General features: G+C 44.4%; 2 protein-coding genes across 3 annotated transcripts in view; one reads left to right on the forward strand and one right to left on the reverse strand.

Annotated features, from left to right (window-relative positions):
* The window catches only part of agap2 (ArfGAP with GTPase domain, ankyrin repeat and PH domain 2), a 31,150-nt gene extending 17,496 nt beyond the window's left edge, over positions 1-13,654 (reverse strand). For both annotated transcript variants that reach the window (XM_080764414.1, XM_080764415.1), the window contains exons 1-5: positions 13,377-13,654; positions 2,791-2,849; positions 2,196-2,283; positions 1,419-1,504; positions 1,038-1,173 (exon numbers count right to left, since the gene is read on the reverse strand). In XM_080764414.1, the coding sequence (XP_080620540.1) occupies positions 1,038-1,173; positions 1,419-1,504; positions 2,196-2,283; positions 2,791-2,849; positions 13,377-13,539 (532 nt within the window). In that variant the 5' untranslated portion in view covers positions 13,540-13,654. The remainder of the gene's footprint in view (positions 1-1,037; positions 1,174-1,418; positions 1,505-2,195; positions 2,284-2,790; positions 2,850-13,376) is intronic.
* A 1,694-nt stretch (positions 13,655-15,348) lies between these two features.
* tspan31 (tetraspanin 31) lies at positions 15,349-23,938 on the forward strand. Its single transcript, XM_080764872.1, has 6 exons — positions 15,349-15,513; positions 16,640-16,807; positions 18,884-18,964; positions 19,838-19,978; positions 21,205-21,324; positions 21,930-23,938. Exons 1-6 carry the CDS (start codon positions 15,451-15,453, stop codon positions 22,002-22,004), a joined length of 648 nt encoding a protein of 215 aa, XP_080620998.1. The 5' UTR covers positions 15,349-15,450; the 3' UTR covers positions 22,005-23,938.
* Positions 23,939-27,568: the final 3,630 nt, after the last annotated feature.

Here is a 27,568-nt window from a genome sequence, read left to right on the forward strand (position 1 = left end):
TAAAACGAGTCTATCCAATATTTGGTACACTGTTGATGCTTTGTATTGTCAGTATAGACCTCGGGCCAATGTGATTAAACCAATTCACTACAGTCTGTTGTAATATCAACAGCCTATTTTGTCTGTAATGTCCATATTTCTGTTAAAGCGTTTGGATCTGACCATTTTTGAGTAGCTATGATTATTTTCTTGTAAACAATAGCTCTAGTTCTAGAGCTATTTGCAGGGCCAATTATGTTGACTAAGCAATTTGACTCATGCGCCCAATTAAATTAACCATTCACTTTGTCTGCAATGTTCACTATTACTATTAGTCAGTCAAGAATGGTTTTGGTCAGGATGGAGCCTTGCAATTGTGAGGACAAAGTATACCAACACAATGTAAAACATAATCAATTATTATTTATTACTGTATGGGCCAGTATGGCATATTCATATATAATTTCATTATATCTCACATACTCATAGACAACACAGCAACATCATTGGTGTTTTATTTTTTCTGTGTTGTTTTGTGCTTTTGTCCATTCAATCTCTTTGCAACTCTGAGGGCTCTATTTGGAGTGATGATCTATGGCAGGGGTTTTTGGCCCCCGGGGACCCCCGGAAATGCTTTGTCAATGTGTCGGGACCCCTGCCCCGCCCCCTCCCGACCCCCAATATAAATGGACTGCTACAATAACCTTAATAATAGAGACGATACACCATAAATAAATACTGAAACCAGATATACATTAGGGAAGGTGTATGCATGTATACTATATGTAAACTCTTCATTTCCTTTTTCCAGCCATTCAGTTTTTTTTTTTTTAAGAATTTGGGGACCCCCCCGAGGGGTCGCGACCCACATGTTGAGAACCCCTGATCTATGACACATGGCGCGGAACGCAAGATGTCGTTAACATCGCTGCCTGTTATACCGCCACTTTGTGCCAGACGGAAGACAAGGCCCTAATGTACAAAATGGCCCATTTGGTTATACATTTGTACGCTCTCAAAGTTATAAACGAACACTTATTTGACAGTGTGCTGCTGACCTTGGGTGCCGACTACGATAATGGGGATGTCGGTGCGGTGGGCGTTGAGCTGACTGTAGAGCTGATAGACCTCCTGGAAACTGGCTTCGTTCTCCAGACTGAACACCAGGATCACTGCGTCCACCCAGCTGCTGAACTGATGAGGTCAGAGGAATTGGAATGGGGTTGAGGCCTATAAAGAATCAACAGGCATAACCAAAGTCTCTGTCTCTCTCTCTACCTCTCTCTCTCTCTCTCACACGCACGCACGCACGCACGCACGCACGCACGCACGCACGCACGCACGCACGCACGCACGCACGCACGCACGCACGCACGCACGCACGCACACACACACACACACACACACACACACACACACACACACACACACACACACACCTGTGCATCAGGAGGTCCAGCTTCCTCTCGGATCAGTAGCAAGTTAGTCTGTCCGTCCATCAGCACTTCCTTTTTATACCTTCCACCTGACGAGGACAATGAGGAACCAGTCACAGACACACACACACACACACACACACACACACACACACACACACACTGGGTGTAAATTGAACTCTGTTAAGTGTACAACACTCACACAGTTAAAGATCTATAGCACTCCGCACTTAACCCATTTTGGACTGAGGTCGATTAAAAAAAAAGGCTTCTAAATCCTAATAGTTTTCTGAAAAACCCATGTTTCTGTGTCAGTGGTGGTGCTCAACCTTTTTCATGTCAAGGACCCCCAGAATTATCTCTATTGGGCCATGGAACCCCCATCTAAAAAATATGTTGTTCCAGGGACCCCCCACCCAGAAGCAAATATTTTAGTTAGAAATGTTCGCTCTGAAATATATATTCAAAGATCTGCGCCACATTTTCACGACTTTTCAAAAATAGCAGACCTACAAGCTCGTAGAGCGCCACTCGGTGGTGCGCTATGAGCTTGTAGATCTACTATTTTTCAATAGCTAAATTATAACACAATGTTTAAAACACCAAAAGGGGTTCCCGCCCCAAAATGGACACTCACACAGTTCTAGATCTAGCACTCCGCACTTAAGAGAATACATTACAAATCCAACTAGGCCACTGAGCTGCCCTATAGCTTTGATCTAGTATGAGTATATGAGTCACGACGTGCAGGCAGTGCAGTGTTTCTGTGATGTCGCTCACCGTCAGGTTTCTCGAGTGGCACATAACTGCCTGTGGTGTACTTGTTTACCAGAGCTGACTTGCCACTTTTAAGACTTCCCAGAATGCCCTGAGATGTGCAAGAGAAGGAGAGAGAGAGAGGTTAGGGAACATAAAATTGGAGTGTTGAGTGTGCAAGTGTGTGTGTGCTTCGTACACACATAAAGAACAACTGTGCTGCGTGCTCCGCCTGTGTTTCATGGCCCCGCCCCAATGCTTCTCCAATGGAAGTCACGTGGTTTGACCGAACACCTGTGTTCGATTACCCCCCCCCCTCCCCCCATCAGACACAACCGCTTGGTCAAAACCGCGTGACTTCCATTGGAAAAGCATCAAGGCGGCCATGAAACACGGACATGCACAGAGCATGTTCGTCTGATATGTGATTATACAAAGCCTAATAACTCTCTGAACACGATGGCAAACAAAGCCCCCCTCCCCCATACCAACACCACCACCACCTATTCATGCAGTTGTAATTTCAGACAGTGGGCAATGACCTGAAATTATTTCAATCTATTTCTATTTAGATGTGCTTATTGTGCTTAATTAATTAGCAGCAGACATTTCTTCTTACCAGCCGCAGTTCTGGGATGGATCGACTCAGGGTCCACTCTTGACTGTTGCTAATATTTACTAGAGGGAGGGAGAGAGGGGGAGAGAGAGAGAGAGAGAGAGAGAGAGAGATCGTGAGAGGCACATCTGTCATCTATGGGCTTGTACAATATAAAGAATACTACTTGTATAAATTACCCCATTTTGACCTGAGATCAGATTAAAAAAATGTCTTCTACATCCTGACAGTTTTCTGAAAAAGCTATGTTTCCATGTCAGTCGTTCTTCGATTTTTCAAAAATAGCTAAAGCATAACATAATGCTTAAAACACCAAAATGAATTAAAGAGCAATATGGGAGGACTGCTGCTATAGGTGACTGATAACTATACTGTATAATAAGCATGTGTGGCCGAGCGCGTTCACTTAATGACAATAACCTTTCAGAAACAATAGGGGTCCTGCAGCGAGGTGCAGCTACATCCACTTTACTCCCCCCATGTACGATAAACGGCAGGTGGTTTAATAACGAGGTGTCTCTCAAAATGCCATTCAAATGTTTCCTGCTGCAGCAGGTTCTGTGGAGTTGAACTCAAATGAACTGCAGAGAAGAGGATAGCGAGCGCTGCCTTTCGTGCGTCAACGGCACCAATATATACCCTTGTAGAAGAAGCCCCCCCCACACACACACACACACACACACACACACACACACACACACACACACACACACTGTAGGGTCACACAGTTGTGACAACAAGTGGTATAATGGCCCTGATGCAATGTGACGCTCAACACCCAGATAACCAGCTGCAGCCCCCTCTCCAGAGGGGGAGGAGGAGGGACCCCGAGGGAGAGAGAGAGAGAGACATGAATTCACCAGCAATGTGGGGTAAACTGACACAAAATAAAATAGAAAATACAGCGGGGAAGGACCATCAAGGTTGAAAGAGAGAGAGAGAGAGAGAGAGAGAGAGAGAGAGAGAGAGAGGGAGGGGGGGCAATGAGAGCAGAATTAAGCTGCAGAGGGCAGCGTGGTGCGATAGTCGATATGTCACGGCATGGCGATACGCCTATCAGAGATGGATGGTGATGAAACCAGAGCCTATAGCTTGTAAATCCTGGCTAGTATGGTATAGATTGGGGTAAAAAAGGTGCCCTCCTCCCCAGCTGTCCCGATCACCTTTGAATGTATATACGGTAATCTATGTTGATCATTGTACAGTATATTCTATATGTTTAAGGCAGCAATGTTAGTTTTATTTCCGAAAAGCAGAAGTCATTAGAGAACTGTGTTATGAATGCAGAATGTTATTACGGTATTAACAGTTGTTATACACGCCTTTGTTTGAAATAATGACTTATAGACAGAACCTTATAATGTTGTTAATTATTATTCCCTCTTCTCCCACAATAGAGACACATGCATCTAGCACACGCGCGCGCACGAACGAACACACACACACACGCACACACACACACACACACACACACACACACACACACACACACACACACGCACACACACACGTTCTCAATCTATCTGAAGCATTATGTCAAAGGTGCCTTTATGTGTTGGCCGGGGCCATGTGAGCGAAGAAGAGCCCATCACGGTGATCCTTGAAATGTTATAGTTAAAGACGAAAAGTTCAACGGAGACCTGCATGGGAACCCCCGTCATTCATTCGTCACCATCTCCTCAATCACCTCTTTGTTCCTGGTATAGATAGAGAGTATGGAAAGCTGGTTATCCACACTCTTTCTTTCTCTTTTTCGCTCTCTCTCTCTCCTCAAACCCAGGCACGGCCACGTGCTCCATTGCAACCTCCAAGTATAGACAATGGCAGTCGTTCAAAGAGCAAAATGTCTCTGCATTAGAATTTTTTGTTTGTTTTGGAATCCCTCTCCCCGTCTCAAAATGTATATGAACACAAGCACAGATGTGTGCACGCATTCACAGACACACACACACACACACACGCACACACACACACACGCACACACACACACGCACGCACACAGACAGACACACATGTATATGCACAGGCAATCACGCTTAGACTGTTCCTCCTCTCCTCCACCCCCCCCCCCCCCCCCCACCCCCCCCGCCACACACTGTTTCATCAGACTGTCTCTCCACAGAAGCAGCAACAGCAGCAGAGCAGTCCTGCCGGTGTGTTGCCATGGCAACACTTCCTCCTGCCCAGGGTCTCTGTGCGTTGTAGTCAACTATAGACTCACTATAGATGAGTGGATCCACAGTGTGTGTGCGCGTGCGTGTCTGTGTGTGTGTGTGTGTGTGTGTGTGTGTGTGTGCGTGTGTGTGCGTGTGTGTGTGTGTGTGTGTGTGTGTGTGTGCGCGTGTGTGTGCTCCCGTGCGTGTGTGTGTCTAACAGCATGAATACACAATGAATGAATGAATGAATGAAAGCCACACATTCTCTCTCTGCCTCTCCTTCGGTCGACGCGTACATTTGTCCTTTGTGCAAACATGGAGGAAACTGGAAATCTGGACAAAAATGTATGATCAGTGACTCAGCCCATAGAGCCTGCATCTCAAAAGAAGGCTACACTTGACATGTTGACATTTTGAGTCACAGAGAGAGAGAGAGAGAGAGAGAGAATGCAAGACGACAAAACCGACCGGAGAATATCCCAGTCCCATGTAGAACATGCATTGGGTGGAATTTCAAAAATTGGATTAGGGGATGTTCAGAAATGGCTGGAGGACCATGTGGGGCCATGATGATATTGTCTTATACCTTGTTGTTTGGCCGGCACATAATTGATTAGAAATGCATCTAAAATCAACCTAAAAGCAGTGTAAAGCAAGTGTAAACCATATGTGATCATGCCATTCCATTCTTCCAAACAGCTCCAGCTCTCCCCATTAGCTTCATCACAGATTTTAAACCCATGTGGTGCACAGTGTGTGTGTGTGTGTGTGTGTGTGTGTGTGTGTGTGTGTGTGTGTGTGTGTGTGTGTGTGTGTGTGTGTGTGCGTGTGTGTGCGCCTGCGCGCGCGCGTGTACTCGTCTGTCTGTCTGTGTGGCGGGGCAGATTACCCTCAAGCGGTGTGAAATCGGTTGCCGCTCTGAGGGAGAATTAGATTAAGGCTGTCCAAGATTATATTCCATTGTCAGTCCACAGATCAAAGAACCCCGTCTACTCTACACCCTCAATGTGCTGTCACACACGGTTTTTAGGGTAATCTCCCCCTGACACACATCATGCCATTATTTATAGTTAAAATGTAAAAATGTATATACACCACCTCTCCCCACCCCCCAGCTCACTTTAACCCATTCTGGGCGGGAACCCCTTTTGGTGTTAGCATTATGTTATGCTTTATAGCTATTTAGATCTGCTATTTTTGAAAAGTCGAAGAACGACCGACGTAGAAACATAGCTTTTTCAGGAAGCTGTCAGGATGTGGAAGACATTTTTAGAATCTGATCTCAGGTCGGAATGGAAAACTGTCAGGATGTGGAAGACATTTTTAGAATCTGATCTTAGGCCAGAATGGAAAACTGTCAGGATGTGGAAGACATTTTTAGAATCTGATCTCAGGTCAGAATGGGTTAAGCCAAGGGATGCATCTGCACATGGCTGAAGTGGGTATAAGTCTCATAATAACCTCCCTGCTGTATATAATCAAAGTCTATATGCAGGAATCATCGTGACTGATAACGCTTTGTTATTGTGGACACAGCCGACATGAGCGGAAGGCACTCGATGAGTGAAAAGGTGTGTGTGTGTGTGTGTGTGTGTGTGTGTGTGTGTGTGTGTGTGTGAGCGTGCGTCTGTTCGTTTTCATCACATGCCCTCAGAGGCATACTGTATATACTGTACCTTCCTCCTCACTGGAGTCTCGCTGTATATAGACGGGAGGCACGGTGCAGGAGGATGACCCCGCCGAACTGCTCTTGGTGAAAATCCCACTGATGAACTTGAGCATCTTCCTGTCCTTGGTGGCGGAGCCTCGCGGGGCGGCCTGGAGGCCTTGGCCTTGGCCCTGCTGGGCCTCCCTGACCAGCCCGAGGTCCTCGGAGAGACTGCTCAGGTCGCTGTTGTCCAGGGTGCGGCTCTTCCCCTTGCGTTGCGTCGGCTTGTTGCTGCTGGGCGCCTGGGTGCAGTTGGCGGGGGCGGGCAGAGAGGCCGAACTCGTCTTGTTCAGCCTGTCCTTCCTTGGGACGTCTCTCATGGCAGCGGGCACCACCACCACCCCGCCGCCACCACCTCCGATCTCCAGCATTATTCCGGCTCGGGGTCTCGTCGTCTGCGTCTCCGTCTCTCCGTCCCTCCATCCCGTCTCGGCCGGCGACCTGCTGCAGGGCGCCTCGGCCCACGACGCCCGGCAGGGGCCGGGAGAGCGCCCTGATGCGGTCATGCGGGTGTCCTTGCGGTCCAGGCTCTGGGCCGAGGAGGTGCAGGGGCTGCGCTGCTCCCTCATGCAGCCGTCCCTGGAGTCGCGGCCGACGCGGGTCGTGGCCACGCTGCTGCCTGTGTGTGACTTGAGCAGGCTCACGGGTCGCTGATGACCCCCCCCCGCCGGGCGGATAATAGGGAGACCGCTCCTTGTCGGGGTGGTGCGACTCGGTTCGACCGCCTCCGTCTGCGGCGACGACGTGCATTTCTTCTGCTCCGACGCGGGCGGCGGTTTCTCTCCTTTCTCCGAGTCCGGGTCCGTCTCCACATAAGTCTTGGGCTTCTGAGTCGTCGCTCTCTCTGCGGGGGGCGAGGGGGGGGTCACGACGTTGCACGGTGGCGGCCTTTCCCCTCCTTTAGGGGACGTCACGTTGCCTATGGAAGGTATGTCTCTGGAAGGGCTCTGGAGAGGTCTTCTCTCGCCCACCGCTTTGAGTTCGGCACATTTTCCTCCCTTCAAAATAACGGAGTCTTCTGCGACGGCTCTGAGCTGTTGTCCCTGAATTACTCCCAACGCCGCCGCCCCGTTCTCCGTCGTCACTGGAGCCTCCTCCTGAGCCTCCTCGACTTGTGCACTCGCCTCCTCCTCCCTGCAGGCCCTTTCTCCCCCAGCCGGCCTGGCCTCGGCCCCGTTCCCCTCGTGGGCAGTCGTCGTCGACTTGTCGGCCTCCCCCCCATTCTCCTCCACAGCCTCTACCTTGACCAGTGTGAGGGAGATGAGGTAGGTGGTGCGTTGTTGCAGGGTTCCGCCTCCTCCACTCATGTGGTCAGGCTTCAGTTAGACACACACAAGACGATGAATGAAAACCAGACGCGACATTTGAAAAAAATGACAGTTCTGCACCGCGGTGCATTGAGATGTGACACTCTCGCGAAAAGAACTTTGACAACGAGACAGAGAGGCAAAACTTCCATCCGCGGAGGAGAGGGGGGTGGGTGGGATATAGGCGATCAAGTTTTCCCCTCTGTTAGATATGACGGCAGAAATGTTTCTGGTCTCATCCATTCCCTGCTGTCTATATGCTTCAGGCCCCTGAAATTCAGTCGTAGGTCGTTATATACGTTTTCTCTTTTCTTTTCAATTCAGGGAAAAAAGGCCTCTGATCCTCACGACCGTCCGTAATATATAGTCGCTGGCATTCCAGCGGGCTTTATTGTTACAGTAAAGCATCCGATTGGTGTTTGTCTAATGCATATGTATATGTGCAGCTTACTGAGGCGAGCAAATCAACATCGCGTCTAGCCTCATTTCATCGGTAATTATTTACTTGACCTTATTCTTCGCGAGCCGCTCCCCCATCTTCCTCAGTGTTGCTCAGCTCAGACCTCCTGGTGCATCTTTTTGACAGTGCAGATATATCATGATTTAGTCGGAAGGTGGGGAAAAAAAACACATTTGTACGCTTTACACCATCACAGAGGACAAGCAGCAGCAGCCGTACAAAATAATAACACAAATCGAAAACTGTACGGTACAGTACAGCAGCACGCTCAGAGCTGCGTGTGCATCCCCCCCAAGCTCTAGATCATGGGTTCGCGTTCAAAGCCACAACACATGTGTTCTGACAGCAGCAGCATCCATTTAGCGGGAGCGGCGGTGGTGGTGGTGGTCGCATGGGCAGGCATCAGCCTCGCCGAGGCGCGCAGGGAGGAGGAGGACACTGACGACGATGAGGGCATTGAAGGGGGATCGGGGAGAGAAGCCAAAGGGATGCCGGGCAGAGAGCTGCATGGAGACGCATGACCGATCCAGGGAGCGGCGTGCGGCGGCCACATCATCACGCCCCGCTCTCCTCCTCCGTCCCTGCAGGGTGCAGCGGGCTGTGTCCTCGGAGCGTGTCAGACATCAAAGCGTGACATCATGCAGCGGAGCAACCGGCGTGGAGCTCAGGCGCTCAGACGCAGTCCCATGAGCGCTCAAACAAGCTCCTCTGTCTGAGCTCCGACAGAGACGGCGTGCCTGCCGCAGGTTCAACGGGTCCAAAGAAATCTCTCTCTCCCTCTCTCCCAGCTCTCTCTCAAACACACACACACACACACGTCACACACACACACACTCACAGACACACACACACACACACGTATGCACAGCTCGTCCCTGTCTCTCTTTCACTGTGTCTCCCTCTCAAACACGCACCGATAGGACTCTCCAGCGTGCACCCACCCACTACATGCCCCTCCTTGATGCAATAGGCTATCCATATACATGCACTGGAGGAACACTGCCTCTCCTTCTGTCTCTCTGTCGTTCACCGCTTCTCTCGGGAAAGCAGACTACTGTGTGTGCAGCGTCCTCGCTCCCTTTATTTTTTCATTCTCCCCCACAACCCCTCCCGTCCATCTTTCTCCCTCTGCGCAGAGGTGTGTGTGTGTGTGTGTGTGTGTGTGTGTGTGTGGGATGTTGGGGGGGACGTGTGTAGTAGCGGCTGGTGGTAAAGCAACACAGACAAGTTGGACCTGGTAAATGACAGGAGACTAGAGGAGAAAATTGCGGCGGTAGAGAGAGAGAGAGAGAGAGAGAGAGAGAGAGAGAGGGGAGAGGAGAGGAGAAGAGGAAAGGAGAGACATTAACAGAGATGTATGGCTTGAATGCGTCTGTATAGGCTATATATGGACGAAGGGAATTAAGGGAAAGCAGTGTTTTTTCAGTTAGACAGTTAGAGATTTCCTGAATTAAGGGAAAGCAGTGTTTTTTCCCCTAATTAATACAGATGGTGGAATAGTATAACATCATTCATCTGCCTCCAACAGTCATGCATGTGTTTGTGTGTGCGTGTGTGTGTGTGTGTGTGTGTGTGTGTGTGTGTGTGTGTGTGTGTGTGTGTGTGTGTGTGTGTGTGTGTGTGTGTGTGTGTGTGTGTGTGTGTGTGTGTGTGTGTGTGTGCACACTGTGTGTGTGTGTGTTTCTTTCTCTCTCTATCTCTCACTCTCTCTCTACATGGCTCCTCCTCAGTAGGAGGCATGGCTTGTTTGTTGCTAAGGTGTTACAATCTTCCTAGCTGTGGTGGCACAATCATCTCTCGCACGTCCGTCCGTCCGTCCCTCTGTCTGTCCTTCAGTCTATGCTTCCTCCCTTCCTTCCTTCCTTCCTTCCTTCCTTCCTTCCTTCCTTCCTTCCTTCCTTCCTTCCTTCCTTCCTTCCTTCCCTCGTTACTCATCCTTTAGTGCAGTTTCTATTGTGGGTATTGTATGTCAGAGAAAGAGAGATTTCCTGTGAAGGTATTGATCTGCAGCCTATTTCCTATACTATGGCATGTGTTCATTAGCAGAAGTGGGGAAGCTCTGACCCTAAACAGCACAAAGCCACATTTTTAAAGGGGAAGAGAATAATGGTGACGGACATCAATATTGTACAACAATGCAAATGAATCACTCAGAACAGAATTTGTTCCTCTGTCTACATAAAACAAATAGAATATAAATCCATTTTAGTTTGTATACCTCTTTGAAGCTATTCTGCATAATGTCAAATATTGTCAAATATAAGAACATTGTGTAAAAACAAACATGACGGCAATATTCATCACTATATATAGTGCTGCGTGCGATTTCATGTTAATTATACTCACTGACAACAACACAAACAACAGCCCAAAACAACACCACGATAGGAAATCAGTTTCCTTTGCCCCTATAGCGGCCCCTTCTCTCACCCTCCCGCTAACATGGCACATAGCACATGATGACTGTCCACCTGCTCACCCTGCTTCCCTCCTCCCTTCCACATCTGGTGAGAGGGCAATAACCACTCACACAGAATACAAAAGACCCTGACACTGCCTTCAGCTCTATGGGGGAAGCATATATACCCTGGGATCAAGCACCGGAAATGGGGTGCAGTACTTTAGTTAGACGATAGTCATCGGTCCGAAAAACGACAACCCACCTCAAACACTGACCTAACCATAACCGCAAGCACGGGAGCAGGCGCTAGTCCGAGGTGCGGACGCATGTCGAACTAATGCTCCGTCGGATTATAGTATGCCTCCACCGAAAATGTATGTCGCTCCTATTAAATGATTTAATTGTTTTGCTCATTTTCCCTTGAAATCACCCTACAACACTTTAAGGAGAATCACATGCTGTCAACAAACACCCCTGGATCCAGCAGGAGTCTCCTGCATTGTCATTTATCCTGGAGTTCTCCTGGATTTGGTATCAAAGTCAAAGAATTCACCAGAACACAGGAACTTATACATCTACTATATTAAAAGGTTTCTGGGGGAGGAGGACCCCCGCAGAAGGGCTACGTTTTTTGTTCTAATGGCTGAAACTGTACCCATCATTTTCCATCTGATGAATATCAAACTCACCAGAACAGACTAAATTACATCTACTCTATGTTTATGGGGTAGGAGAGGAGCCCCAGACCCCCTGCTTGGGGAGTCCCCCCCCACCCCCCAAAGAAATCCAATGCAAAGCAAGTCGTGGGTTCGATTCTGCAGCCCAACAGCCTTTTCTGCGTGTCACTCCCTGTTTCTTTCTCCGTTTCCTGTCTCTCTGTACTATCAAAGTAGAAAAGTCCCAAAAAACATAAAAAGATGATGAATAAAATTATCTAATTTTGAATGTGACAGATTTACAATACTGAGTACACAGGCATAGACCTTCTAGTCTCTTTCCCATGTATCTCTCTGGAATGGTGGATCGTGTGATCGAAAAACTCACATACACGAACTAGAAAACACAACGTATACGGACAGACACACACCCACACAAACATGTGCGCGCGCACACGCATGCACGCACGCACGCGCACACACACACACACACACACGCACACACACACACACACACACACACACACTGACACTCACAGGCGGATACTGTCAGATGGACAGTGGCCAAGGGCAGTGGTCATGCTGGGTGATTTTTCATTTCTCCTTCACCGTGAGCCGTCCTCTCTCACCCCTCTTGCATCTATCCTTTTACCCTCTGAATCTCCCCCTTATACCTGCCATGCTGCATTGAGCACTGCCGGCTTTGCAATGAGTCAGATTCCAATACAAAAATATCTTCATTTTGCTCCCTGGAGCGTCTATACAACCCCCGCCCCCTCAATCTTTTCTTGGCATTATAGTCTGTCGATTGCATCCCACTTGCTTAACTCCAACAGAGATATGACCCTCTTTCTAAGAGCACTGAACTCCACGGCGTCACAAACCAGCCTCATGTTGAGTACAGACAGGCTTTGATCCTTGACTGGAGCTTTGACACTAAACCGAATCATGCAAGAATCTGATATAACGACAGGCATGCCTCTGTGTTAAGATCTGGCAGATCCTAAAAAGGTCACAACGTATTTTTTTTGGGGGGGGGGGATCTGGGATCACAGAGACCCCACAGCTCACTACACTTGGGGTTTAAATGCTTCACACAGTCCAAAAGTGGAATTACTAATACAACATTTTGACAAATTTCATTCCCTGGTTTATGTCTGAGCCAGTCCTAAATCCATGCTCGTATCTATGCAGGACATAAATGCAAATTAATGAGAACAATGTAAAGATGTTCTTACTGCGCAAGTGTGCATTATTATGACATAACGCACAGCAGGAACATATTTGCATTGTTCTTGTTAACTTGCCATAATGATTATGTCATAGTAACAAGAAAGAACGTGCAGGGGTTAGAGGAAATGATGTAAAACTGATTCACTTGAACTGCATGTGTAAAGGCCCTGTTTTCTTGACAGGAAATGGCTTTGTGGGTAGTCACAGATACTGGCAGACAGGAAGTAGGCCAACACGGCAGGTTCCATGCTGCTACCATGGTAATGGCTGTCCTGTCCAATGATGCTGCCATTGTTCGCTTGTGTCCTCCTGAGTGAGTCTGTCTGATAAATAGGCTACATAACTGCACCTATAGCATCAGGAGGTGAGCCTCATGAGAATCAACATTGACGGAACACTGCTTCCCCTCAGTTAAAATAACTGACACAGGAAGCACAAGCAGTTTTGCATTATAGTCTGCTCTGCATATTATGTTTCCTCCAGAGTGTTCTGACTGACTGACTTCATTACATTATCATAGCAAAGAAATGCTTTATTCCCAGCAGCTCGGCCTATATGTGACTCAGAATTTTACAACATATTTCCTCACTGAGAAAAAAACCAAACACAACATAACTTACTCCAATACTCAGAAGGGGGTTCGGAAAAATAATTAGAGTGAAACTTACCTTGAATACTGTGGAGATACACCTTAAGACCACAGCGCAGTTGTGGATCTGCAACCCTGTCGAGCTGCTTGAAAAGTCTGTTGATTGCATTCTTGACAGCGTCATGCCTCTTCACCTCAGCTTTTAGCGCACTGGAGTTTACTGACTTACCGCCACTATTCATCTTGACATATGGACCTGTAGTAAACCGAACCAAATTGCATGTTTCAGCCCATTTGAGCACCTACATGTTGGACTCTCAAATAAGCAATGCAGGAAAACGTCAACGTGCTGTCTCTCTCTCTTAACCACAAACTCGGCTCATTGCGATGGGTGTCTCAGTTTCCTCTGCATGTTTTGAACTGAACTCACTTCCTTATTTCAGTCCTTAGTCTGAACTGTATGCATTCTCTGACTGCACGATATTGATCGGACTACTGAGAGGAGGGCTTTGCAAAGGCTTCCTCATGTATCACATTATTGAGAACGTTGGCTTCAAGTTAAAGGGGAATTTACATTTATATTTAAAATATCAAATTAAATGTCAAAAGCGAATTATTAAAACAACTTAAAAGGATTCATCAAGTGAGTGGTACTAAATCCCATGTGTTTGTGCAATGGCCGCAGGTTCAGCTTCTGAACATCCATGTACACTTTGTACAGTATCTGTAGATTGCAAACAACCTTACAACCCGCTAGTGTATTTGTGGATTGCTTCTTTTCCTCAGCCGCATGTCATCACATTTCATAATCATTGTGTAAGTTAGTCAGTTAGACTACTGTTTACAGTAGAAGTGACTGACCTTGCCATGCCGTGAAAGTCAGATGTAATGTAATGATAGGCTAATTTCAACTGGAGAATACATAGCATAATTATTTACCATGGTGATAAACAGTCACTTACTGTCTTACTTACCTGATGTGATTACACAGTATAAGTGTGATGACACGTACACCACCAGTGAGGGATGAGGTGAAACAGACAGACAGACAGGCAGACACCAGGCAGACACCAGGCAGGCAGGTGGGCAGGCTGGCACGTTGCGGGAAGACAGACAGACAGAGATAGATTGCCAATAATCTGTGAGTTTTCAGAATCAGAAGCAACTATATTGCACATGGCACATCGTCTATTCTTAGAATTTTACTCATTTAAATCAAGCTGTCGTCATCCTTGCGAATATTACATCACCAAGTCTCCCTCCTTATGTTTATGCCAAACCTCTGACAATAATAAATCCACAATAGGCCTACAGTACACCTGATTATAACCCTTTAAAAAAAACTCACAACATTGCATAACAACGATGTGAACTTGCTATTTATTATTATTATATTAATTCGAAGAGGTTGGTTGAACTTGAAAGTGATTACCGGTAACCACTTGAACGGTGACCCTAGGGCCGCAGGGCCAGCATGCATATTCTTGGTGGAACATATGAACCAGTCAGAGAGAGTCAGAGTACGCTAGGTGGAATATTCGGGAACATAATATTAGCCAAAAAAATAGCAGTTCAAGGTGAAAAAGCGGCCCAAGTACAGAGCCAACTCAGGTCCAGTTTACTAAAGTCTGGGGAGTTTAAGTCAAGTGGTTAATGTAAAATAGATCACAAAAAGAGGTTAGGCGTTAGGTTACAGGTTTACAGCAGACTGAGCAGTGAGCACCACTCTGCAGAGCTAGCCTCGGTCCCAGGCTTACTTATCTGCGAAGCAGAGCAGAGTTACGACAACTCCGTTCACTTTCATGGGGCCAGTCCAACCAACGGCGGCTCTTCTACAGTAACATAGACTTCTATTGGCGAATAGGGACACCGGAAGTTTACGGAAAGCATGGGCTCGCGCGAGTACATGTTGTACATACTGTTTTCTGCCCCCTCAATGTCGCAACCTTGTCGGTACTAATACTCTATGGTACTAGGCCTGGGGTTACAGGAAGAGCGTGACGCGTTTTCCGCAATGACATCACGTCATCAGCCCCCCCTCCCACTGTGCTGCTGGTGTTGCTGCTAGCCAGCTCAGCTGCTCCTGAAAGCAAAGACAGACGCGTCGATCTTTGTCCATTTCCTACATTAAGTCCGGTTAGAATTGTTCGAATATGGTCTGTGGTGGATTCACCTGTTCTAAAAATGCGCTTTGTTCCCTGAACGTGGTTTACATGGTGAGTGCGCATTGCAAAATGGATAATCATCATCACTATAATCATCATCATGCTAACTTTTAGCTTGTGCTAACTACTAGTGGATTACAATTTAGCCTTTACTAGCCAATGTTGGAGTTGACAGTGTACTAGCGGTGACTAACGATTTTGTATTTTATTTCACAAGCCTGATCTTTCAATACACTGAAGATCGTTGGTATGTATAGTTCCTAAATTGTGTAGTTCCCTATAGTGAATAAGTCTACTACATAGAGGTCTCCATATAGGTGTGTACCTAGCTAGCCAATGCTTCTATGATTCTGCCCAAACATTGGCTATGGACCAGAGCTGTACCTAGCTAGCTAACGTTAGCCAAGAAGACCGTCAGAGTAAATGTAGAAACGACCTACTCCTCTAACGTAACGTTAGCTTCAATAGCTTGATAGACTGTGACATCGGCATGATGCGTTTGATAGCCAACGTTAGCATGGCACGGCAGCTAAAATAAACGTTAAAAGCCAAGGTGATAATACTGCTTACTAGCTAATTATTTGTTGTCAACTAAATCTAGCCAATGTTGTTCTTTGTGAACTGCTTGTGGGTCAGAATGATCATCATCATGATCTATTGTAGTGGTACATCCACTCCAGTCTCGCAGTTATCAGCAGCAGCACAGCCACACAGTAGCCGTTCACTGTCTGTGGTAGTAGGCATTTAAACGGATTCCACACGTCTTCGCTGTACTGGTCTCCTACAGTACCTACGTATACCGTTATCAGCTTCAATGTCTAATATGATTATTCAACGGTCATATATAAATGATGTAATATTACAGCATTTTTTTTACAGTTTACAGACTGTTGTATGAATTGGATAAAGTGGATAAAGCGTCGTGTCACATTAAACAATTAGATTAACTTTTTTAAATATGTATATAATTTCACCGGGTCTTTAAAAGTCTGTTTGGGTTCTCACGTGAACCATTTTTTCTGTGTTTTCAAATCATCTTAAGAGTTTTATAAAAACATAGGCATAGCCTGTTTATTTTATTTAATAATTGTAATAAAAACTCCCTACTGTCCTTCAATGTGCTGCTACTACTATGTTGACCCCGATTGAACTGCTTCTGTGTTTTGGTTGCGTTCAGCTGGTGGGGCTGCTGCTGATTGGAGTAGCAGCATGGGGGAAAGGCTTCGGGCTGGTGTCTAGCATCCACATCATCGGAGGAGTCATCGCCGTTGGTGTCTTCCTCCTGCTCATAGCCATCGTAGGACTCATCGGAGCCATCCACCACCACCAAGTCATGCTCTTCTTTGTATCCTTTATTAGTCCACTGGTTCCCAAACACTGGGATCGCGGACACATTTGTATGGGTCCTTTTATTTATTTTATGTTCCTACAGTTTTTAAAGGTGCCACAACACTGACACTTGGTGGTGAAAACCAACCAAATGCTATTTTCGTGCTCGGACACAGCCAGCCAGCCAGCCAGGGAGACACACAGCTGTCTATAGTAGGAGTAGTTGCACCACTCAAAACATTGTAAGAAATTTCCCCCAAGCCATTAGACTTTTGAACAAGTGCAACATCCCCTAACCTTTCCTCCCCCCCATATGCTGCTATAAGGACTCCTGTTGTCTCTCTATGAAGTAATGGTTCTCTTTTAACTAGCATACTAAAAGCCAGTGAAAAGACATTTCGTTCTCTTATGCATTTTATGTATCTGCTGAATGACAAAGTTATCTATCTCTATCTATAAATAAAACAGCACTTTGGTTGACCTTTTGGTCTTTGTAAATGTGCTCTAGAAATAAAGTTTGATTTGATGAATTGGAAAACATTTTCAGTAGCTTGGGTCCCAGGCAAACGTCTAGTTTCTCTGTTGGGTCTTGAGTTAAAAAGTTTGGAAACCACTGTCCTGCAGGCTGAAACCAGGAGGGCAGTCAGACAGATATTTTGTGAAGCTACTAAGGAAATCGGGATTTCCTGAAAGTTCATATAATGGCCTGTTGTGGCGCTGTCATTGGGCCCAAAAAACCCCATAGCCCCATAGAAGATAGATGTATTTGGGCCCAACTTCACCTAGACTGTATTACCTTAATAAACATGGTCATGAATACTTTCTGCTTCCAGTCACTAGTTTAAAGTCTCATTTCTAATGTCATAATATTCTTTTTGGAAAATTATGGTCCCATTTATAAAAAGAATAATAAAGGTAATAAAGTCGCGTATGTTCTGAGGGGCGTGGCTACCGTTACAGTCTATGATCGGGATTCCCCACCCACTCGAGTCAAAATAAAAACCAACGGAGAAGAGGGGGAAGTCCCGCCTCGTTGTCTGGGCCAGCCAATGGCTAGCTGGGCCCAAACGGATCTAGAAAGATGGCGATGTACAATTCAAGGACTGACGGGCTTCATTTTACGTTCATGTTAGACCCGCGGAACGCTTTGTCCATATTTTTTACAGTCTATGGCTGAAACCCACTAACCAATCATAATACTGGCATCTCCGAGAGAAGATAATGTAATGTAATTAAGCCTCTGTGGCCCTAATACATGGCATGACCTACAAACAACATTAAAATTCACCACACTGGTACCCTTGAGCTGTTTTTAAACCTTGGTGAGCACCCACAATATGTAACTGTTTTTAGATCGTTTTGAAATTTATCCTAGCTTTTTTTATTTGTAAACTTATGTAATTCACATGTATACCTTTTATTTTTCTGATGTATTGTGATGTTTTTCACTTTTTCTATGTGATTATTACTCGACGACACTGAAAATGAGTTTGATTACTCGGTTTGATTATTTCGAGAATAAATAAAACTTGAATGAATTTACTGAATGGACACGTATGGGTCAATCTTTCCGGAGTTTAGCAGTCCTGAGAGCTGGTCTGTCTATTGGTCTTGTTCGTTCATTCAAGTTTTATTTATTCTCGAAATTACACTTGAGTAATTAAACTCATTTTCATTGTCGTCGAGTTGTCTGTGTGGTTGCAGCTAATCTCACAAACTACTGGACCAATGAGTGCCAAATGTCTTGTGCAATGTGCACACTGCCATTGGGCAACAGCTTGTTGTTCTTTTTTCCCCTACTGTGTATTTTTGTACTGAAATATTTAATTTTAATGTCAAGGTCAATGGGGCTCCATTTGGGCTGAAATCTCTGCCAAATTTGCCTGTAGTTATGCCAGACAACTGATGTCAGTAGTAGATGTCATCACAGGATGCCGCTGGACACATGAAATCTGAGAACCACATTGGAGCTACACTGTTTCCATGTGGATTACGATATCTACCGGCGTACATGATTAGATTTGTATACTCCCGAGTTAAATTGCACTCCTGATTTTGTACATCAGAGTTGTTTCTTTGACACCTCTCCCAGTACATGGTCATTCTCTTCATTGTTTTCCTCTTCCAATTTGGAGTGTCTTGTTCCTGCTTGGCAATGAACCGTGGACAGCAGGTGAGGGCTCGTGTGCTTTTAATTAATTAATTTAGTTGTTTTCCCCCTCTTTCGACCCATCTCTGTGTTTGTGAATTCTAAGGTATTTTATGGCCCCAGGAAACGAGGAATGTAATTGTATGTTAAATTCAATATGCAATCCTTGAAATGATGCATAATCTTCAACCCATTCTGGGCGGGAACCCCTTTTGGTGTTCGCATTATGTTATGCTTTAGCTATTGAAAAATAGCAGATCTACATTCTACAAGCTCATAGCGCGCCACCGAGTGGCGCGCTACGAGCTTGTAGGTCTGCTACTTTTTGAAAAATCGTGAAAATGTGGCACAAATCTTTGAATATATATATTTCAGAGCGAACATTTTTAACCCATTCTGACCTGAGATCAGATTCATACGAGGTTTCCACTGGACACACACTGGTCTGATTAGCCCATTCTGACCTGAGATCAGATTCTAAAAAAATGTCAGTCGTTCTTCGATTTTTCAAAAATAGCAGACCTCCAAGCTCGTAGCGCGCCACTCGGTGGCGCGCTATGAGCTTGTAGATCTGCTATTTTTCAATAGCTAAAGCATAACATGATGCTAAACACCAAAACGGGTTCCCGGTCAGAATGGGTTAATTAAAGTATTGGCTTCTGGGGGGGTCCCTGGAACTGCATAATTTGAGATGGGGGGGTCCGTGGCCCAATAGAGATAATTCTGGGGGGTCCTTGACATGAAAAAGGTTGAGCACCGCTGACATAGAAACATGGGTTTTTCAGAAAAATGTTTTTTTAGAAGCCTTTTTTTTATCGACCTCAGTCCAAAATGGGTTAATGTAGTAGCTTTTGTCCTGCCCTGGTCCCCTGTGCTCATTGTACCCTGCATCACCAGGAGGCGTTGCTGAACTCTACTTGGGGTGTGTTGCACAACAAGACAAAGGGAGACCTGGAGACCCAACTGGACTGCTGTGGGCTGCTCAACACCACCAGCAGCCGAGTGCAGTTTGAGCAGGATGTGATGAGCTGCCCTGCTGTAAGCTATACACTTAAGACAAAACTTTTCATTGTTATTTTGTGTGTGTGCAAAACATTTGTGACCAAATTTGACTGAGGGACCGCCATTCTTTTTTTTTTTAAACATAGCTTCAAATTGATATATTGGTTGTTCAAGTTTGACCCGCCAGTTTTGGAGATATGGCTTATAGACTAATGTCTTGCAGATAACGGCGAGTTGAGAAATCAGGCTTCTGTGGTCTCTAACATTACACCTAGCTACATGTTTAAGCATTTAGTTCATATGTTACATGTCGATTTCAGCTCTGACACTTATTTCAGACTAGTATGTGAAGAGTCTGCCTGTGCTATTAACTCATTTAGGAAAACATTAATAAATATTCTCCTGAATAGTTGGAATTTGTGCGATGGCAGGCTCTCAGTCAAATCTGGTCACATATTTCCAAACAATGAGGACATTATTATTAGTGATGGGGACATATACATGGTTAACTGTGTACATTCAATTAATGTACGTTTAGGACTGATTAAAGCATTTTTTAAATAACTTCTTGTATAAAATATGCGTAAGCCACGAGTGACAAACGTGCAAGTGAAATCAATGCATCAGTCTTTGGGTTTCTGATGGGTTATGTTGAACTCTGAATTTGTCCAGAGCTGCAATTTTACTTCTAGAAAGCCACCACAAAATCTATAATATAACTTATATATTACTGGATATGTAATCTATACGATCCAGTTCAGTTTCACTTAAATCTTACAATAAGCAAAAGGCGTAGTTCTGAAACTGTGGCGGACGGATGAAGAGTCAATTACGAAAACCACAAGGCTGTGGGCAACATTTCTATTAAAACAGTTAGTAACTATTTGAATGCTGCTCACCTTGTGGCTCTGTTAACGCAATCGGTGCCGGGATTCCTTCAAAATAGAAGATCGGGGGGCCTGGAAGATATGGCCGCTTTTACTCTGTAAAGCCCCCCCCCCCCCCCCCCCCCCAACTGTGTGTGCTGTATTCTGACGTCACTTGGGCATCATACAACTCAATGATGCAGTTGTTTGATTGTGTCCAAGGCTTGTGTAGTGCACTGCAGTGCTATTTCTATATGATGTTATGCCTATACATGACATCTTGCGCATTCTGCAGATGGCTGACACAACATTACCCAAGTGTATACACATCCACAAACGATGGCATCAAATAATTCTCAAAAAGGAGTCGGTGGTATTTGTGTTTTCTCTTCTCAGCCGTGCAAAGCCGTGCGTCCTACAGCAGCGTGTTACACCTGTGGGGAGAAGATGCTGGACCACGCTACGGACACGTTGAAGATCCTCGGCGGGGTCGGACTGTTCTTCAGCTTCACGGAGGTTAGTTAGTGCCGCCGGGGCCAACCCGTCCAAAGATCCATCAATGGAACCTTTCATTCACCAAGCAATCAATCATCCTATCAGCCTATTATGGCCCAGAGGGTTGAGGAGCTACAGTACATGGCAAATGAGTTTAACCTATTAAGACCTGAAGTCGGGGGGGGGGGGGGGGAAAGAAAAAGGCTTCTGAAAGAATATATATTCTAAGATTTTTGCCGCATTTTCACGATTTTTCAAAAAATAGCAGACCTACAAGCTCGTAGCGCGGCACTCAGTGCCGCACTATGAGCTTGTAGATCTGATATTTTTAATTAGCTAAAGTATAACTTTATGCTTAAAACACCAAAAGGGATTCCCGCCCAGAATGGGTTAAGGGTGTAGACCAAGTCGATTGACAGTTTGATGGATGCATTTAACCAAATCATTTGTGCACAAGCAACACACTTAATTGGAAGGGTGAAAAACACTGTAATTTGTGTCTAAATGGTTTCAAATTATGGGCCCATAAATTAATTTAGTCTATGCATTAAGCCTGTTTGCACATGTGATGTTGCTTTGACAGTGAGTCCTGGTTTAACCTTTTGCACTCCTTCCTTCCCTCCCAGATTCTTGGGGTCTGGCTAGCTGTGCGCTACAGGAATCAGAAGGATCCCCGGGCAAACCCAAGTGCTTTCCTATAGTCTGTCCCTTATCCATGATTGCAATACCACAGATTACAGTCGCAGAGACACTGGTACACGTAAGAATCATGCACATCTAGAGACACTCAGGCGTACAGTAAAGAGGCACAAGCTACAATCACACAGAATGGACCAGCGCGCACAGCATGTGACCAACATTGAGAAACACACACACACACACACACACACCTCTTTCACAGGGGACTACATATTAGTGTATCCACCCACGGCGAAAACAAAAATAGTTTTCCACAATCCATTTTTTATTGATTTGAGCATTTCACAAGAGCTCAAGCTGAAAGAGCCAAATGGTAAAATGGTCTGCTTTTCTATTGCAGCGTTATCTAAAGCGCTTTAACAATGTGCGTTACATCCACCCCATTCACAAGCTGGATGCTTATGTATGAAAGGATGAATTGTAGTACCAAGAAGTTACTTGTTGGTATCGCTTAACCAGCCTTGATTTTGAGCACCGGATTCCTGAGAATTGCTCTCCAGATTCCAGCCATGTAACAAACAATAGACGACTACTGCATGTGTTTTCTGCAGCTGTACAAACAAAAAGCCTCCTTGTAAGATTCTGTTCTGTGCGTCAAATGACTGCGCAGCGTTTTAGAACTTAACCTGTATGCACCTTCCTCTCAAAAGAAAGCTATTTCTGTCTCTAATGTAGTGCTGCCACTTACGACAGATCCAGTCCTTTTTTCAGTGCCAGCAGTGATGTGTTGATCTATGTACTTACTACTTATACATGTCAAATGCAATTTGTTTTGATCTCAAAGTGGTCTGACCATCTGACGTAGAGAAAAAATGAAGGTACGTTTTGGACATTATGGCATACTGTTGTTTTTGGAAGGGTATGTACAGTATGTATGATTTTTGTTTTTCAGAAGATAAATGCTGGGATCTCAAGAACTAACAATAGTTTAGATACTGTAGCATACCCGTTTAGTCAATAATCGGGTTCAAATATTTATGAACTTCTGTAACTGAGCCAACGTACTTTAACAGTCACAGATATTTAGAATGCCAATGGACTGCAGCCTTCATGTTGTATATAATGTAATATTGTTTCACAAAATCATTTGAGGTGGGTTGCCTAAGTAATGTTTATGAAGGCTACAATAATCCACCCAATCTGTATTTAATACGCTTTGTGTCACAAAGTGATGTCAGTTAGTATAGAGTGAGAGTCCTGTAGTTAGATATGTGGATTCGGGTACATATCATGACCTCTTATGTAACTGGAAGAAACTTTTAGTTATTGGAATTGATTTGTTCATTTGGTGGAAACTACCTATTTGCAAACTCAACCCCCCAATAGTGTTAATTGTGAAATTAATATGTAGTTTATACTGGTGAACTACCGTATATAATTTGCAATCTTTTATTATCTTTTTTTTTTTTTTTTTACATTCTTCCTTTGACATGTTCTCAGTTGCCATCCATATTTGTTTGTTGACAGTGTTAAGCAATTAATTTCTTAAGAAGTTTTTATTTAAGTGTTAAATACACATTAAGCAAAACATTTTTATTTTATTGTATTTAGGCTATATTACTTTACTATTTTACCGAACAAGTAGGTAGGTGACAGTTTGATACATTTTTCTAATTGAGAGATCGCTGCTTGCTTTTGTTTTGTTTCAACATTTTAAGAGCTTTTCCTCTCTTTGTAAAACAGCTTTTATCGTAGGTATTAACATTACCTACATAATACATTAACATTATAATACACTACATGTTTTACTTGAACCAGTTGATCGTGCTGATGTGGAGCTTCTGCTGCTGGCGTGGAGTTGTCGCTGGTGTAAAAACAAGCATTTGATGAATTATGCCTTGTATTAAACCTCACTTTGAATCTGTGTGCACCTGTTCTTTCCGCCGGACCCTCTTGGAAATTTTGAGACTTAATTTTCCAAATAAAAAAAAATATCTCTCATTGGAAATCGCTGTTTTATTTCAAGCCAAGTCATTTCGGATATATTATCTTTGGTAGACCTTTGCTGCAATTATTCTATTTTCACATATGTTGTAATGGCTAAATTAGTAAAGAAGCAATAGATATTACTAGAAGTCTGTATACAATAAATTAAACAATATTAACGATTTGGTTAATATATTATATATATCTTTTGACCATAGTCAAGGAGACTCAAGGTTTTTAGTTATAGCCAACATGTGAGTCCAATAAACAAATGTTGCAAAAATAGAAAACTAGTGTATGGATTATAATGACTGACTGCCGTTTACATACCAACAATTCCAATTCACCACATGGTGGCAGTACAAAACTTGCATTGCTATTCCAAGGTCTCACCCTGTACAGCTGCAATGTGGGATTTTTACTTTACTGCATTTAATGTCATTCCTCCATGTGGCGCTCTGGATAATTGCTCCTTAGACAGAAAAGTTCCATCCAGTTTTTAAATATTAATTTATTGATTTTTATAGTTTACTATTGATCTACACCACAAAGCATTTCAAATAGGTGAAAGTGGACAGTGCCTGCATGGCAGCTGTACAACTAATTCAGTGAAGCAGCAGGATTTGATACCCTATTATTAGGTTCATTCATAAAACCATTAATCCCTCAGCTGGAATGTGTCCAGTAATAGTCTGGAGGGTACTGAGCAGTGGATAACTCGGAGCAGAAGGAAAGCTCAAGTACTTTATGATCAGGGAATATGCATACACCCAAGGAATTATCACATTTCCAAGATAAGGCTATAAAAGATGCATCTCCATGAGCTAGTCTGATGAAGATGGTAGCATCAAAATGTTAGCCTGGGTTGGTAAGTAACTAATTACTGGTAGTAACTAAGTTACTGTAATTGAGCAGATTGTAAACGTACCCTTTTGGAATACAATTCAGTATTTGGTTTAAGTCGTTTTTTGAGTATTTGACTCAGCTACTGTTACTTTTATGGTCCTTTTATAGCACTTTACATTCACATTGATGGAAACCATGCAAGGAAATAACCTGCTCATCAGGAGCAGTTTGGGTTCAGTGTCTTGCTCAAGGACACTTCAGCAGTAACAGGGGGAGCCTGGATCGAACTGGGAACCTTCTGATTCCCAAGTAGCCACTCTACCTCCTCTGCTACTGCCACCCCAACAGGCTACTGCTATGCCACAATTCTGTTTGTTTTGATACTCTTATCCCAAAGGCAAACTTTGAGAAAGCATTCTTGTAAAGAAAACATGGTGGTGACCACTTTGAATCAGTGAGTCATTGGATGGTATATTCATATTGGCTTATTTGTTTTGAAATGGTTGCTGTCAGAATGTCACATTTCCTTTCCTTCCATCACCTTTCACAGCTGCAACTGAAAGTATTCTTTATAAAATCTAATTTTGTACTTTTACTTAGTTTCAACACAAGTAATCTTACATCTATTTGGGTAATATTTAAGTTAAGTAGCAGTACTTATAGGCCTACTCGGATATTTTAGTACTCTTTTCAAATGTGCCAATGTCTGTCAGACATTACCCAGAGGCCACTTCGCTGTTCAATTCAGTGAGCACTGATTGTGGATTGGCTGAAGTGTGTGAATCCTTTACTCTGATTCAAGAAACCAATCAGAGAAGGTTACCAACATGAGGTCTGTGACCCTGCCCTCAGCCCAAATTCCTCACATCAAAATTCACCCCAACAAAAAAAAGCATGACCCGATCCCTGGTGGTGTTTTGAAACACCTTGGCAAGGCACACTATAGTTGGCAGGTTAATTTTCTCAGGATCTAGGGACATTTATGTAAGTGAAATGTGCCTGATAAGGGTTTTTATGTCCCAAGAGTTTCCGCTGGACGTCAATTTGGAAACCGCAGTGCCGGCCAATGCTTCCCCCACCCCCCCCCCCCCCCCCCCCCCCCTATTCCTGTCAGCGTGCTGTCCTGAGGGCCCCGTGCCAGTCCCCTCCCTGTGATGCAGCATGTCCATATGCCGGGTGTATTAACTTGGAGTCGCTGTGGAGAATCACACCAACAGGGACGGCCATCTGTTCCCTTATACAGATATAGCCCGCACTGCAAGTGCATGGAGGCAGGATCATAAAACATTTGATCCATTATACCATACTGCCATGGTGCACCAGTTTTATGTGCGGGCTCATCTTATATGCATGGCTAATGTACGTAGTAGTACAGTATATAGATTTTGAAGATGAGCCATGAGGCACTGCTGAGATTAGTAGCAGTGTTCTTCTCCTGATCTCCTGTTCTCCTGAGTAGCAGTGTTCTCCTGATCCTATCCGATATCCTATCCGATATCCTTGTACTATTGTTGTTGCTGTGATTTTGGGCCTCACTGGGGAAAAGGGGAATCAAACCACACAGTAAATGTTCATTCTAAAGAGACATGCTTTGCAAGCCCCATCCGTCCTGTCAATAGTGTAATTTCCCTATAATAATTATAATAATAATAATAATAAAGCTTTATTTATATAGCACCTTTCAAGAGCAAGGTCACAAAGTGCTGAACAACAAGAGCATAATATAGAACATATCATACATCCAAAGGCAACAGCAAAAACACAGAATAATGGCATATCGAAAAACATAAAAAGGTGAAGGGAAATGGGATCAGTGTGCAGGATAAACCTGCATGTTCCTAATGGATCTGCATCTGGATCTCTGGATTCTTAGAGCTGCTAGCTATAGGACAAACAGGAAGTTAAATCATTCTCATCAGTGAGTGGAGACAAACAGGTCAATATGGCCCATCAATAATGAATCAGAGCGAGAATGCATTGTTCTTCTTCTTATAAAGGTGGAAGGACAAGCATGTGAAGCAGTGATATGGAAATGTGAAAGATCCGTGTTCCAAAGTGAGCTTTAATGTTGACAGGACATTTATACATTTTTTTGTTTTACAGCACATATTACCATAGCAGGTCGAGTTTGTAACGAAATTCCTAAAACATACTGACATGTATGAATCTAGGAATCTCACACATTCATTGACTTTCAGACCAAAGTGGTATTGTGTTATTCTGTTATTTACCTTTTTTTTCCCCGTTATTTTGCCTGTTTATTATTATTGATATTGAGACCTGCACAAAAGGGCACAATTATAGAATGCACACGCTCAGTGGGAGATATTGTGGGAAGTTGACCGTTTCTGTCTAGATGTTGAGAAGGGAGGGGGGGGGGGGGAAGAGGAATACTTTTGAAACTGACTTTTTGTACTCTTTGGGGCTTTTGACATTATCCAAAGAGAGGTGTGAGAAAAATGTGCGGGGGGGGGGGGGGGGGGGGGGGGGGGGGACAGAAGGATGAGCATGGGAAAGGAAAATGGGAGGTGGTGACAAAAGGTGGTGAAGACTTTGGTTTCCATTAGAAGAAAAGAGAGCTGTTGTTATCTGGATACAAATCAGTGTGTGGTCCATGTCCACTGTGAGACAAATATAAATCAAATACATTTATAGCCTATCCAACCCTCCCATCATGTCAAAAGATAAAATACCATTGCGTCACATGAATCCTTAAATATAGGTGGGATTGTAAAACAAACCCACCTGCCAAACCCTCATGTGTCAATTGTTGTGTAATTGTTTAAAGAAGAAA

This window comes from Protomyctophum bolini (assembly GCF_963924005.1).
Source record: "Protomyctophum bolini genome assembly, chromosome: 5".
Lineage (NCBI taxonomy): Eukaryota > Metazoa > Chordata > Actinopteri > Myctophiformes > Myctophidae > Protomyctophum > Protomyctophum bolini.

What these genes read in the sequence shown, in the direction of transcription:
- tspan31 (XM_080764872.1), top strand. Translation starts at nt 15,451, where the DNA reads ATGGTCTGTGGTGGATTCACCTGTTCTAAAAATGCGCTTTGTTCCCTG. An exon ending in ACCAAGTCATGCTCTTCTTT is followed by an intron (nt 16,808 to 18,883) that starts GTATCCTTTATT and finishes CACCTCTCCCAG; the next exon opens with TACATGGTCATTCTCTTCAT. An exon ending in ATGTGATGAGCTGCCCTGCT is followed by an intron (nt 19,979 to 21,204) that starts GTAAGCTATACA and finishes TTCTCTTCTCAG; the next exon opens with CCGTGCAAAGCCGTGCGTCC.